We start from the raw sequence: 14,628 nt of genomic DNA on the forward strand, positions 1-14,628 counted from the left end.
AACTGGGAGGGCCAGAGAACGATCCCGCCCCTGGCAGCCGCGAGGCGGCGGGAAGAGCGGAGGGCGCCAGAGCCCGGAAGGAACGCGCCGTTCAGGCCCCGCCCTTCTCCCGACCCTCCCTTCCTCCCGCCGCCGACGTCGACGCTGCTCCAGTCGCCATGGTGACCAATCGAGGCCCGGTCCCGCCCCCCGCCCCCCTGTCCCGGCCCCCTGACGTCGGCGCACGTCAGCCGCCTCGCGCGCCTGGCTGGGCCCTGCGGAGCGGGAGGGACGGAGTGGAGGAGCGAGCCGAGTGGCCGTCTCCCGAGTTCAGCCGTGTCGCCCGCCAGCCCGCGCTCCAGTCCGCCGTGTCTAGCAGCGGGGCCCAGCATGGTCATGGCGGATGGTCCGAGGCACTTGCAGCGCGGGCCGGTCCGGGTGGGGTTCTACGACATCGAGGGCACGCTGGGCAAGGGCAACTTCGCCGTTGTGAAGCTGGGGCGGCACCGGATCACCAAGACGGAGGTGCGGCCCGGGGCTCGGCGGGAGCGTCCGAGGAGAGGGTTCGGGAGAGCAGCTGTTTACCGAGAGGGGCGGCTGCAGCGGGGGCCGGGGGAGACCCGAGAGGCCGGGTCACTAGCTGGGACGAGAGGGCCTGGGACTGTGAGGACCCAGGTGGTGCAGGGAATCGATGAGCACCTAAGGGATCGGGGCCCGGCCACCCAGACTCGAGTGTCCGATTGGAAACCGGACCAGCTGGGGCTTTGCCTTCCCTACGCCACCCACGGTGGCCACACGGAATTTCGCCCAGTCTTCCACCCTGGTCGTGACCTGGTCTGTGGCCTCCGCTCGGGAGCCTAAGTTCCGTGTCTTCCCTGCTTTCGGCTGGGGGTGGGGTGGGAGGGGAAGTCTCGGTGCTCCTGGGCTGCGCGGTGGGAGACGTCGCCAGCCCCGAGGAGGGGACCGCCTGCGCTCAGACTCCCGGGACAGAGCATCCTGCGTTCCCCGTGAATCCGGCGCCGTGAGGAAGGGGTCCCCAGGCCGAGAATGCCCGGACGGCGACTGTCCATCTTCTCTCCCTCCCTTTGCCCGACAGTATCTCAGACTAGCTTGATCTCGTGCCTGAGGAATTTTCCTCTAATACTCCAGACAATGGAAGTGGTTAAAATGATCATCTCTGTATTTGCACGGTTGGTGTGCTGGCCTTTCTTATCCAGGGTTGTTCCTTTACCAGGTGTGCCTTCTGGCTGTGAATATGTGTTCCTTAAGCCGCAGCAGATTCTGCTTCTCTACTTATAAAACCCTCAACTGCTTCCCGACGGTGAATTCAGCTGCACCCCCACCCCCCACCCCGCACATTCTAATGCACCGAACATATTTTTCTCACAAGTCTCTGTTCTTACCTAACCCGCCCCCCTTCCTTCACTGCCTCAAGCTGCTCTCCTCAGGGTCTCTATTTTAAGACGTGCAAATTAAATACTTTAGAAAAACGGCAGAAACAAAACCATTCTTTAGAATAAAACCTTGTGTTTTTGACGTACTCTGCCTCATTGTAGTTCTGGAATTTCATCCTTTTTCAGTTTTTTTTCCAGTTTTCATCCTTTTCAGTCTTTCCCCTTAGTGTGAATGTACTAGAGTTTGAATATGAAATAACGTAGGACTTTTTTTTTTTTTCAGAATAGCAGAATAAGGTGAAGGGCATTTGAAAACTTGAGTGATTTTTATAGTTGTTTTTCTTAGAAGTTTTGCTTAACTTTGTTTTTGATTTGTTTTTGTGAAGGAATCCATTTCAGAAAGGAGTATATGTCATTATGTCATATTCACTTTTTGCCCTCTATTTATCCTGAAGCAGCCCAAATTATAACTTATTTTTTAGCATCAGGACCAAGGTCACACGTTTTCCTCTCACAAATTTCTCAGTGTTAGCAATTTAGATTAAGTTTGTAATGATAATTATTTAATCTGATTTCAGCATTTTTTAAAATGAAGATATTGGTTCCAGTCTTAAGAACCATGGCCTAATGCATGGCATTTCCCCTTAAATTACATGAAAAGAAGGCATTTTCAGTGTGTATTTTTATATGAGTCCTTGCTTAATGACTGCCTAAAAATCACATTGAATGTTACAGAGAGCTTCTACAGAAACCCTTCAATTCATACATTTTTCTCATCAGCTCTTTTTGGTATTAGTAGCAAGATTTAATTAAGTCAGCTGTTATTAATAGATAAAATTTAGGTAATACAATATCTATTTAAGAACTGCCTAAAGTGGAGCTGATAGTGACTGATACTTTCTGTTGAGGTTGACAGTTCAAAGTGTCCCTTTTAAATTGATATGTCTTGTAGAGCTAGAGGGCACTGTGGAGTAGTATCATGGCTTGGCTCTGAGATGGAGTGAGATCAATTTGTAATTGAAGGCACAGGTCAAATTATGAAAGAGCATCCAGATCTTGAATTGTGTGTGAATATATGTCTATAAAATGTTTTAAATTAAAAGCTAAATTTCTAGTCCCTAGAGCCCATCTTCCTTGTGCTTTTCTAAAAAAAAAGTGTCCTTAACATATAAAAAAAGAAATGGTGTACATTTATTGTGTTTGTGGAAATTTGGTGTGGTTGGAGATATTAAAGTTGAGGGGTAAGTGAAACAGGTTATTAATGAAAAGTTCCTGTAGATCTCAAGTTTGTAAAGTTGCTCCGTGAACTTATATGGTAATTTAGAATTATTTAGCTATAGCAGAGATACAGTTGTTTCCTAAAGTATACCATTTGTTATTAATGAGGGTTTTTTAAAGCAGTATTTATCTTCGTTCATTCACTGTATAAATATTTATGTCTTCGATAAATAGAACAACTTCAAATACTATAAATGGCTAGTGGAAACCAGTTTTATTTAATATTATTTTAGGTTTTCATTGCTGAACATGCCACAGTAATTCCAGTGAGAACAATGTATGAAGAACAATATCAGCAAAATATCATGATTATGCTTATTACTTATAAAAATTTCTTCAACTTAGTATATTTTTAGCATCAATATAAGTTTGCGTATTTTAAAACTTAGAGGTCTTTTTCCCCAAGTTTGAACCCAAGGCAAATTTTAGAGCATAGCTTAAACATCTATGTCGTGAACAATTGGACCCTTTTATTTTTAATGGGCTCTTCTCTGTCTCTTGTTCTGTTTTCTACAAAGCTTGAGAGATCGAAGACTGTTTGCCTTTCAGAGGAAAAAAAAAAATCAGTAGACAAAAGAGACCTTCATTTTGGTCTAATCTATCAAATAGCTAAACATTGTTTAAGAAATATAATTACATCATCATCTGAAGCGGTATTCTCATATTAGATCTCTGCGTAAATTTTGCACACAAAAGGGAAGGCAGGTGGTGGTAAAATCCAGCTTCCAGATATAATACTTCATAAAAGCTTTGTAGTCTTGGTTTGTGATTTATGAATTAGAGTAGCTAATTTTATAAAATTAGCATAATGGGAAAAGGATAATAGCATTTAGACTGTTAAACTATTTTAGGCAGTAGTGGTTGCTAGTTTGCTGTGCTATAAGTGTCCTTGAGAAGTGTTTTTTGTTTTTTTTTAATTGATACTTTACTAGCACAGAACTTTTTCCTTCTATGACTAGGTTTTTGGGTTTTTTTGTTAAATAAAATTCCAGAAAAGTCATTTGTGCCTTCAAGCCCTTTTGTTTTCTGACTCTTAAAGAAATATAATCTTGATGTAGACAATATAAGGAACAGTACACAAAAAAGTACATGTATAATTCTTCCACCAAATGAGAATAAATCATTCTTAACATTATGTTATATTTCCCTCTAGTCATCTTTTTAAATGCCTTCTCCATAGATGAGATCACATTGTTAGGTACATTTGTATAAATTGTGTCTTTTTTTCCACTTATTATAGCCTGAGCATTTTGCTTATTATATATAACTTTTTGAAACATTTTTAATAGCTGCAGTTTTCTACCTTGTAGAATCCTATTTTACTTAACTTTCTGATTACTAAACATTATTTAGTTTTTAATGTTACAGTAAATAATTTGCAGTGATTAATTTTTGTGTATATAACAGTGTCTACATTTTTTAATTTTTTCAGAGAGGAGGAATTGGGGGTAAATTCCTAGGAGGGAAATTACCAAGTGAGAAGGTATTATTTTTACATTAGAGAGCAGTATATTTTTATCAAATTTATCATGTTTATGATTGAAAAATGTAAAAATATAGATACATGAAAAGAATTGCCTATAATATCACCACCCAGATATAAACATCAATAGTTATTTTCAGACCTTTTCTATGACAGATAAGTGAATTTTTCCTAGTACCACGCCTCTTGTATTACTTAGCTAAGGAGCATGTAAATGTGTGGTCCATGGAATCTTAAAGAAATTTCACAGAGACTCCGAAAATTACCTTATTAAAATGTCACGTAGGTGTTGGCTACTTATCCTTAAGAGAACCCAGAATACAAAACTGATGATAGCAAGGACATTCTGAAAACTACTTTTAATCACTAAAAAGCTTTCTCATGCATTTGGGGGCTTTTATATTTAGGCATAATTCTTAAACTACTATCTTAAAATATTTTTAAGTATTTTTACTTAAAAGTAAGTATTTTTAAAGGTTAACAATAGTTAAAGTATCAAAAAATGCATTTTCAGAGCAAGGGTAGAAACGAGAAGGCATAAACTGCAATATTTCATGAAGAACCTTTTTTTAATACAATCGAATTTTATATTTCGCTTTAAAATTTTAAGACTCCTCTTAGTCTTAGTATTAATCTTATGGTATGAAATAGTCCAGTTTCAAGAATTAACTGTACTATATGCAACAAAAGGACTTGTTACCAAATAATTTAATCACTAATATTTCTATCTAGGTCTATTATTTTTAATTGTGTCTCGAGGTAAAATATTTGTCATGGAATAAATGTTTTATTAGAAATTGTGCTCTAGTTTCTTGGCACCCAGACAAGAAATATTTAGCAAATTATTCTGTCCTTTTTGAGGAATTGGGGGAGACAAACATGAAAAATAAGAGTTGTGTAAATTTTTATGTTTTGTAGAAATTTTTAACTTTAACAGAGTTTAATGTGTTCTGATTTTAATTCCACTGGGAAATTCTATCTCAGTATCAGGCAATTAAGAAAACATTTATTTGGAAATAACTGAAACTGGCCTCAGTTCTTGGATTCACATGATGACATTTGATTTATGGCCCACTGTTGATGACATATTCATTCCCTTGGAGCCAAATGAATTCCAGAAATGCATTAAGATACCTTTTTTTTTTTTCCTTTTTAGTGTACCTAGTACCTCTTCTACCTTTCACCTCTATATTTTTGAAATAAGTTATTTATGTAAAAGTTTCTTTATACAGAACATTTGTGGAGAATGCTTTTTTACCCTGCAGAGAGAAAGAGCCCATGTATCCAGTTTGAGATTAAACGAATGAAAGACAATTATGTTTAGGAATGTCATCAGAAAATCATCTTAAAAAATATTTTTAAAACACTTTAAATAGGTTACCAGGTGAATGTTGGATGAATTAAACTAAAAAATTATGCTAAAATTTGTTTTAAGTTCTTTAAACATCATATTTGTGTTTTTCCTCCAATTACAAAAGGAATTGTAGATATTACTTACTCATTTTAGACATTGTTGAAAAGCTCAAAGAAGAAAAGAAACATCCTTAATACAGACCAAGAGATAACCACTGTTAATATTTGGTTCATATCTTCTTAGTTATTCACATATATTTTATATGTAGGTAATAAAATTGAAGTCATCTTTACACATGTCTTTTTTACTTAATGTGTTATGAACCTTTCCCCAAGTTTAAAAAAACTCTAAAGCATGGGTAAACAGCATCCTTGCATGTGACCCTTTGTATTTTATTTCATCAATTTCCCATTATTGAACATTTAGATTATTTCTCTCGCTGTTTTTCTTTCTAAAATAATGTTTCAGAGGGCATTCCTGTATATACATTTTTGTGTACCTATCTGATTATTTCCTCGGGGTAATCCCATAACAATGGGAATTCTTGGGTCAAGGAAGATGTCTTCACATCCATATCTTATGGCATGAGATGCTAAATTATCCTCCAGAAAAAATACCTATTTTCACCAGGAAGAATGCATATTTTTCCAGGAATATGATTTTTAAATCTTTTCCAGTTTGATGGGAGAAAATATTTTTTATTCTAATTTGCATTTTTTTATTACACAGTTTCATATGATGACTATTTACGTTTCTTGTGAATTGCTTTTCTTTAGCCCATTTTTAAATTGAGTTGTCTTTTTTTGTGATGTGTTTAAATAATTTTTAAGGTAGATTATTTTTAAATAAAACATTGTTTACCTACTAATGTTTACCTTTCCTCCAATCTGTTTTCATTACCCACCATTATAATAATCAAATTAAATCTTAATGAGGATTTTTTTTATTATATAAATTCTTTTTTTATTATATAAATTCTTAAATTTTACAAGTCATATTTTAAATTGAGAAAAAAATGTTGATTTATTCTTTAAGGGTAAATAGAGAACTCCATATCAGTTTTACACTGACATTTTTACTGCCTTCAGAAACCCTTTTGTTGTACACTATTCAATAACGTTCACTTTTCAATCAAGTGATAGGCTGGTATGTTCTGATTCTACCTGTGATTTGATGTACAGGCTTTAAAAGTGTATTTGTTTTTTGACTTCAAAGATCTAATTGTATAGTAAGCATAATGTTACTTGGTACTTGAGGGAATTAGTGTATTTGTACTAAATAGCACTGAAGCAGGTATTACCTGAGACAGCAAGCATGTTAATTTCTTCTGCTTTGTTACTAGAATAGTTCTTATTGTGTAACTTCCTTATAAAGTCCCCCAAAGCCACTTTTGTATGTGTGATTTCTTTAAGATTAATATTTCTTTTATGAGAAGTGAAAATATTTTCTTAATTGTCAGAATTAATTTAATTACCATTAAATTACATTTTGAAAGATGAAAAAAATTCTTTTATCCATCATCTTAATACTATTTCATTTCTGCTCTTACATTTCATCCCTGTCTTCTTTGCAAATTTGTATGTTATATAGTTGTTACTTTTATATGTATTGTTTTTTACTTACCATTGTTGGAAACATTACTATGTATATAGTCTTCTTAACTAATATTTAAATCTTATAATATACCCACTTTATGGAGAATTTAGAAAATAAAATGAAAATGACTAATATTTCACAAATGGAGAAGTTAGCGTATTTGAAATATAACTCCGTTTCATTTTTCTTTTTTTCTTATTAGAAAAGTATTCATGCTCATCAAAGAAAAATTGCACAGAAAAGTTTAAAGCAAAAAAAAAAAAATCCATTAATTTTTCACCCACCAATAACATATTTGTCATATTCGTATCTAGTTTTTCTTGGTCTTTTTCTCTACATACCTTGTGTTGAGACTACTGATATCCTGATTTTTAATTTAATATTTTAGTCTAAGCATTTCTCCATATTATTAAAAGGATCCATTTTAATGGATATATAAGTCATAAAGTTAACATAATTTATGTAATTATTTCCGAATTACTGTTTCTATTTTTTATGTTGTAATCTGAATATATTTACACATAAATATCATTTCAGATTATTTCCTTCTAATAATTTCTCAAATTAGAATTTTTAGGCTAAATAGGACAGATGATTTTTAAGATTTTTGATAAAGATTGTTAAATTACTTTCCAGAAAAATTATAACCTGTTTTATATTCCTATCAGCAATATATGAAAGTGGCCATCTCATTGAAATGTAGCTCACAAGGGAGTTTGCTTTTTATTCTTTGTAAATATAATAAGCAAAAATGGTATTCTTTGAGATATAATTGACACAAGAGTATTTTATTTTTAATGCACATTTTCCTATTTCTGAGGTTGGATATTCAGTGTTGCTACTTTACATGGGATTGAGTTTGATAGTAATCATTCTAGCTTGTTCAATATGCTCTCCGAAGTTGTGTAGGGAACCATCTTTTTGAACCATAGCAGAAAGAATATTAATTTTTCTATCTCCAATAAATTCACTGAAGGCTTTTTTTAAAGATCATACATTAATTAAGAATTAGTTGAATAATTCAGATGAACAACAACAAAAAGAGGATCCTTCAGTTTATGCAGTCCCTTGCTTGACTTTGTTATGACTATGCAGATTCTGTCTTTGGTACTATGTTTGGAATTAAGTAGTGAATAAGGACGCAGAGAATAAGTTCCCAGAAATCTAAATTCATATTTATTTTGAAAATGAACTATTGGAATAGTTCATTTTTTTGTAAGTTGGGACTTTTGTTCACTACTAGGGAAATCCCCAAATGCTGATCTCTTTTCGATAAAAATTTGTTTTCTAAAATGTATTCTCTTTGTTCTCACAGACCTGTTAAGTTCCTTGAGGGTAGGAATCAGACCTAGTTCATTTTTGTATCCTGGGCATAATTTTGGGCACACACAAAATGCTCAGTAAATGTGTGAATAATAGGATCTTTGAAATAGCAAAAAGATTGGACTTGTAGTTAGAAGGCCTGCTGTTTTTTCCCATTAATTAACTTGAGCTTTTGGACCTTTATAGAGTATATAACATCTTTTGAACCTCAATTTCATCAACCCATGGGTATACTGCTTGTTCCATTTACTATACAAAGTTGAGAAATAAATGAGGTAAACTTTAAATAACTAAATACCTAAAAATAACGTTAAATACGTTATTTTGTTAAAAAGTGCAATGCAGTTGTGAAAGGCATCATTATTATTATATTCCTAAGGAGTACTTGGTGAAGAGTGTCATTGTTAAGAAATTACCTGGAAGAGTATGGCAGAGATGCTAACTGACCACCCAAAATTCAGTTTCTCTTCTTCCTGGACCTACAACTGCACTGTTTCTCGGCCTTCCTTGTATTTAGGCATAGTCATGTGACTGAGTTCTAACTAAAGAAGTGAACAGAAATAATTTGCACCATTTCTGAGCCTGGCCCATGAAAACTTCTTATGAGGGATCCTCTGAACTTTTTTCTCCTTCTGTCTGGCCGTAATAAAGACAGCTTTCAGGGTAACCATGGAAGCCACTCATTAAAGGTTGTAGGACTCCTTGAATCTCCTATGCCTTCATGGAGGAAAGCTACCTGCTAACTTTTCACCCATCCAGTTCTACTACATGAACAAGAAATCAACTTCTATTGTGTTTGAGTTATTACTTTTGAGGTCTGCTTGTTACAGCAGTTAGAATAGCCCTATTATAAGGAGCTTGCTAACACATGTTCTGCTTTTCTTTAGTGCTTTGCTTTTTCATAATCTTATAACAGCTTTACAAGGGGTAACAATATAAAGATATAAATATATAGACTTATGGTCTATATGTGTATAGTCTGTGATCCAAAATTGAGAGAATTATATTTTGTCATTTGAAATTTTTTTGGCTGAAAAAAGTTAAATGAAGTTTATAACTTGTCAAAATTTAATTAGATAATTTATCTATTTTTCACTTTTTCATTATTCGAGGCCAAGGATCCAAAGGAATATAATCATGCTACAATTTGAAAGACCATGATTCTTTTTACTCCAGTTCTTTTTCTATTTATTAGATGGTTCTGACCCATTTTGTTATAAAAGCTTTTTGCTAGGAAGGGGTTAATGGTATCTAGACAAATTTTTTTATCAAATTTTTATGCCCAAAAATTGTAGGGCAACATATTTTCAAAATATGCCCTTGTTACCTTCCTAAGGAATATTGAGGAGATTCAAGTATCCATATATTTTTTTATCTGTCAACTTTTACCCAAAGTTACCCGAAGTATTCTCTCATACTCTTAATTGGGCGGAGGAAGGGGGTCATTGTAAATGTATTTAGGTTTGAAGTGGTTTCATAATATCCCTAATAGCCAATACAGTGGTAATCAGTCTGCACCTTTTACTTTCTAGAATATTTTAATTGCAGAAATAAAATACCAACAAATATAATGAAAACAGCTGTCACACAACTTACGCACTATACTGCCTAGTGAGAAAGCTACCCCTTTTCTTCTTAAGCAAAAGTTTAATTTTATCCATTATGTTTAGTAATCTGACTTCCCCTGGGAAGCTTAAGTTCTTCTGTGGGTTACAGTTAATTTAAACCAGGAAACAAGCTGTGACAGCAAATTCGAAATAGAGAAAGGTAACAAACCTTATAGCAAAGCTTTAAGAGAGAACAGCAGAGGACAGAGTACCATAAGGAAAGAAGAGAAAACTAATTGTATAGGAATCTGAGGGAATGAAGTGAATTGACAAGCTGAGTCCTATTTTCTTGGATACCTTTTAGGAGTATTGAACTATGATAGTACATACAGTAATTGATACTAAAAATTACACTGAAGCAGCATACAGCTAAATTATGTTCAGGATACATTTAGGTAGAATGTGAAGTACATTTTAGAATTTCTTCAGAACTTACTGCACTTAAGTTTGAGTGGTTCCTAATTATCTGACCATTTTATTTAAATCAGAATGGCTTATTTCCTAACCAAATATCTAATTTTTAAAAAATTAGTTTTTTTAGTTGCATGATTTTTTCATGTACTTTTTTTAAGTACATGACTATTGATTTCTGATTACCTAGTTATTCACCTTCAAATGCAGTTCCTTCAAATTATTAATCTAGGAGTGGTTTGGTTTCCTCTCTAGCTATGACAGGAAGAGGCCACATTTTTAAAAATCAGATTCCTTTAAGAAAGTCAAACTTTATTATAATTACTAACATTTGAGATTTTGTACTTTGATTTTTAAAACAAAATGTAATCCAGTTGGTATCTTTTCCTGTAGATGGATTTTGATACTTACATTTAGCTTCTTTTCAGAAAGGTATGTCTATATTCTTTGGAACTTACCACTTGCTTTTCTAGAAAAATTTTATTTCAGTACAGTAGAAATTGTTTTCTACGTGGCCAATCATTTGTTTATGGGTACTTGGTGGTGGAAACAGCTGAAATTTTATTTCTTCAATTTATAAATGGAGTAAATAGGCATTACAGTTGTACCGAAAGGGAAATATGTTTTATTAAAGTAACTTCGCAGGGTTATTCTTCATAGCACACTAAAGACACTCCTAAACAAAATCTCCCACAGTCTTACACATGGTAGATGTTTAAAAGAGATGTGTTGAATGAATGAGCATTGGATTTAAACTAGTTATCATTGTCATAGGAACCTACAGGTAAAGTCTCAGATGTCATTTACTAAAAAGAATTTTAACTGGAAAATGTTAAACATTATATACTAATTGTACTTATTTGTATCTGGGATACAGGTGGCGATAAAAATTATAGATAAATCTCAGCTGGATGCAGTGAACCTTGAGAAAATCTACCGAGAGGTACAAATAATGAAAATGTTAGACCACCCTCACATAATCAAACTTTATCAGGTATGACTTAGCCTTACAGCTCTACATGCTTCCTCACATTCATTTCTCTATTTTGTATCATTATTTTTTTCTTTTATGTTAGTTTTTTTCAGCCTATGAAAAGGAAAACAAAATGCTTTTGTTAAGCTGAGTACATCCATATTTCTATATTTAAATAAAAAATTAAGAAAATAAAAACTACTAGTAGCTTAATTTTAAGTTGTCTCTCAGACTATAAATTATTTATTTAAAAAGTTTATATTTTTGCATTTGTGATACTGTGCTTCACCTGCTAAGTTTCAGTGGCAGTACCATTAATGAGGGTATGGCATTTTTCCTTATTTAAGAAACATACTATTTATGTTTTATGAAATACAAAAGCCCAAATAGTAGTGGCATACTTTGTAATACCTAGAGCCAAATCTTGTATTTTGTTTGAGTTGTTTTATCAGATAAAATAAATGAGCCATTTTTTTAAAAATCAACTTTATTAAGATAATTTTTATAAAATAAACTACCATTTTCAAGTATAAGCCATGTTTTTTTAAAAGGAAGATTTTTCTCAAATTTTTAAAGAGTAGTTCATGTTTAAGAATAGTAATGTAATACAAAACTTTTAATATTTTTATTCATTAATATGTAGAGTTTTTATAGAAAACTAGTTTTAAACTAAATTGTTACAATATGCTAGCCAATGACTTTGATCTCCAAAGTATAGGGTATGCACCTAGTAGTGGTATGCTGGACTTAGCCTGTACTGGCTGGTGAGAGCAGATGATTAAGTTTCCAGAAGTGTAGTGAGCAAATTAATATGTCAGTAGCTCAAAGTCAGGGATGGTATGAGTATTTCCACCACAGATGTCAGTTTATAAGCAGAGCCATTTTTTCCCTCAGAGCTAGTACTAGCACACTACTCTGTGTGCACTGAAATGGGTTAGCATAAGTGTTTGTTAGAGTATAATAAGAAAATGCTAGAACTCCTAATTAAGATTATTTTTAAGATTTATCTTCTGTTTGCATTGTATAATGTGCATAATGTATTTATACAGTGGTGCAATTATATAATTTGCATCTCTGCATCTGTTCATAATTACATATATTTGACCAAACAACTTTTATTGATAGAAATTTGCAATTAAAAAGATTTGGAGACATTAGCATTACCATTGGCTAAGAATTAGAGACTATGGTGTGCCACTCAAAACAGTTCCTAAAACTATAGAGGACCTCTTAGGTTAAATTTACGTCGAAATATTTCTCCCTTTAAGCTTTTTTTTTTTTTAAGCTCCTGAAGAAGATACTTATAAGAAAATAATCACATTCGTAGAAGTCTCTGATGAACCATATTGCCAAACCGAGATTCACATGATACTTCTGTTTATTTAAACTAAGTAATTAGTTAAATTGATTTACTGTTTGACTTTTTTAGGCCCTAATTGTAGATAGCCCTTAGTTTTCTCACCTGGTAGGGGATAATCCTAAACCTATATGTTAGAGCAAAATTAGTTTCAGCCTTTCAATAGATAGCAGTTAAATTTTGTTATTAGATGGCAGTTAAATTTTGTGTAGTACATAAAAGGATAGAGTGCTACAGAGAAGCACTCTAAAATTCACCTATTCTGAATCTATAAATTCATATCCTTTCAGTTCAGTATAGTTTGAAAAATCAAGTTTATGACAAAGACACCATTCCTTTCTGAACTTAGAAAATTTTAAATTAAAATAAAAGTGTATAGCAGTGGAGTTATGAAGCTTTTGAACAGTATTTTAAAATAATAGTACTTTATAACAACATTAAAGTGCAATAGGAGGAATATCACATTGTGCCAGATTAACTAGGCTACAGGCCAGATAAAATGAGCTCTATTTTATTATTTTCTTAATCAGAATCTACCATAGGACTAGAAAAGTCAGTGAGAAGGTGGTAAAAACTTGATCTTTAAAGCTCTTATTACCTATATTAATATTTCTCAAACTTAAATATGATAACAATCACCTGGGGATTTTGTTAAAATGTAAATTCTGTGTCAGTAGATCTGTGGTGGGGCCTGAGATCCTGCATTTCTAACAGACACCTGGGCAGTACTGCTGCTGCTCGTCTATGGACCACACTTGGAAGAGCAACGATCTAGATTTTTCACTAAGTGAAAAAGGATATTGTCTGTCTTGTAAACACTGCCAATGTCTGAATTGTTTATAACTTTGACACTTTTATTAGTAGTTTTAAAATAGGTAACTACAAAAAATGTTATGGTAAATTGCAGTCCTTTCCTGTCAGAATAATATGCAATTATTTGTCAATAGGTAATGGAGACCAAAAATATGTTGTACCTTGTGACAGAATATGCCAAAAATGGAGAAATATTTGGTAAGCACTTTTTCTTAATTGTTTTTAAATTCAGAAATGTCACTAATTTTCATAAACAGAGTATTTTCTTTTAACTTCCTGCCTGTTTAAGAATTGGTAATATGAATTAGAAAATTTTAAGCATTAGAATATAATAAAGTATCCAGTAAGCTAAAAATATGGACTATAATTCTCTTGTATTTATAATATTAATGCTACTACTTAATTTTCTCACCTGTGTTAAAGAGATTGGAGAATTAAAGATAGGGAGAAACTTTCAGTCATAACGCAAGGGAGATTCTCTTTCTTTTTATCTTTTTACCTTTCTTTCCAGGGGAAAGATCAGCAACAAATATTTATCAAACTCCTACTATGTCCCAGGCAGTTTACTAGTATAAGGGATAAAGTGGTGACCTAAATAACACAATCCCTGCCATTTTAGATCTTAAACAGTTTAGTAAGCCATTAACTTTAGCTATAAGTCCTTGGGCAAGTCACTCTACTTCTCTGGGACTTAGTTCCTTTATCTAGTAAGAAAGTATTTGACTAATTGGTTTCTGTGATCCATGTTAACTCTTAAAAAATGATAAATATTTTATTCTAGTTTTCATCTCTTTTATTTTTACTCAGTAGAGCCAGAGCACTATAGATAGCCTAAATATTTTTTATTTTTAACCTAAATTTAAATCTAATACTGTTTTGAGGTATAATTCACATACAATAAATTGAACATACTTAATGTGTACAATTTAATATGTTTTCACACACACATACACTTGTGTGGAAGAAACCATCACCACAATTAAAATATCTATCACTTCCAAAAGTTTTTTTGTGCCCTTTGTTATCTGTCTTTCCCCACCTTAGCACCAGGCAACTATTG

At 33.7% G+C, this 14,628-nt stretch overlaps 1 protein-coding gene across 3 annotated transcripts in view; it reads left to right on the plus strand.

Moving 5' to 3' along the window:
* The first annotated feature begins 229 nt into the window (after window positions 1–229).
* The window catches only part of SIK2 (salt inducible kinase 2), a 104,442-nt gene continuing 90,043 nt past the window's right edge, over window positions 230–14,628 (plus strand). The window contains exons 1-3 of one of the 3 annotated variants that reach the window (XM_039887873.1): window positions 230–504; window positions 11,303–11,419; window positions 13,703–13,766. In XM_039887873.1, coding sequence (XP_039743807.1) covers window positions 370–504; window positions 11,303–11,419; window positions 13,703–13,766 — 316 coding nt within the window. In that variant the 5' untranslated portion in view covers window positions 230–369. The remainder of the gene's footprint in view (window positions 505–11,302; window positions 11,420–13,702; window positions 13,767–14,628) is intronic. The other 2 variants (XM_039887872.1, XM_039887874.1) reach the window with 2 other exon arrangements.

The sequence above is a fragment of the Pteropus medius genome, unplaced genomic scaffold (genome assembly GCF_902729225.1).
Source record: "Pteropus medius unplaced genomic scaffold, Ma_sr-lr_union100, whole genome shotgun sequence".
Classification (NCBI taxonomy): Eukaryota; Metazoa; Chordata; class Mammalia; order Chiroptera; family Pteropodidae; genus Pteropus; species Pteropus medius.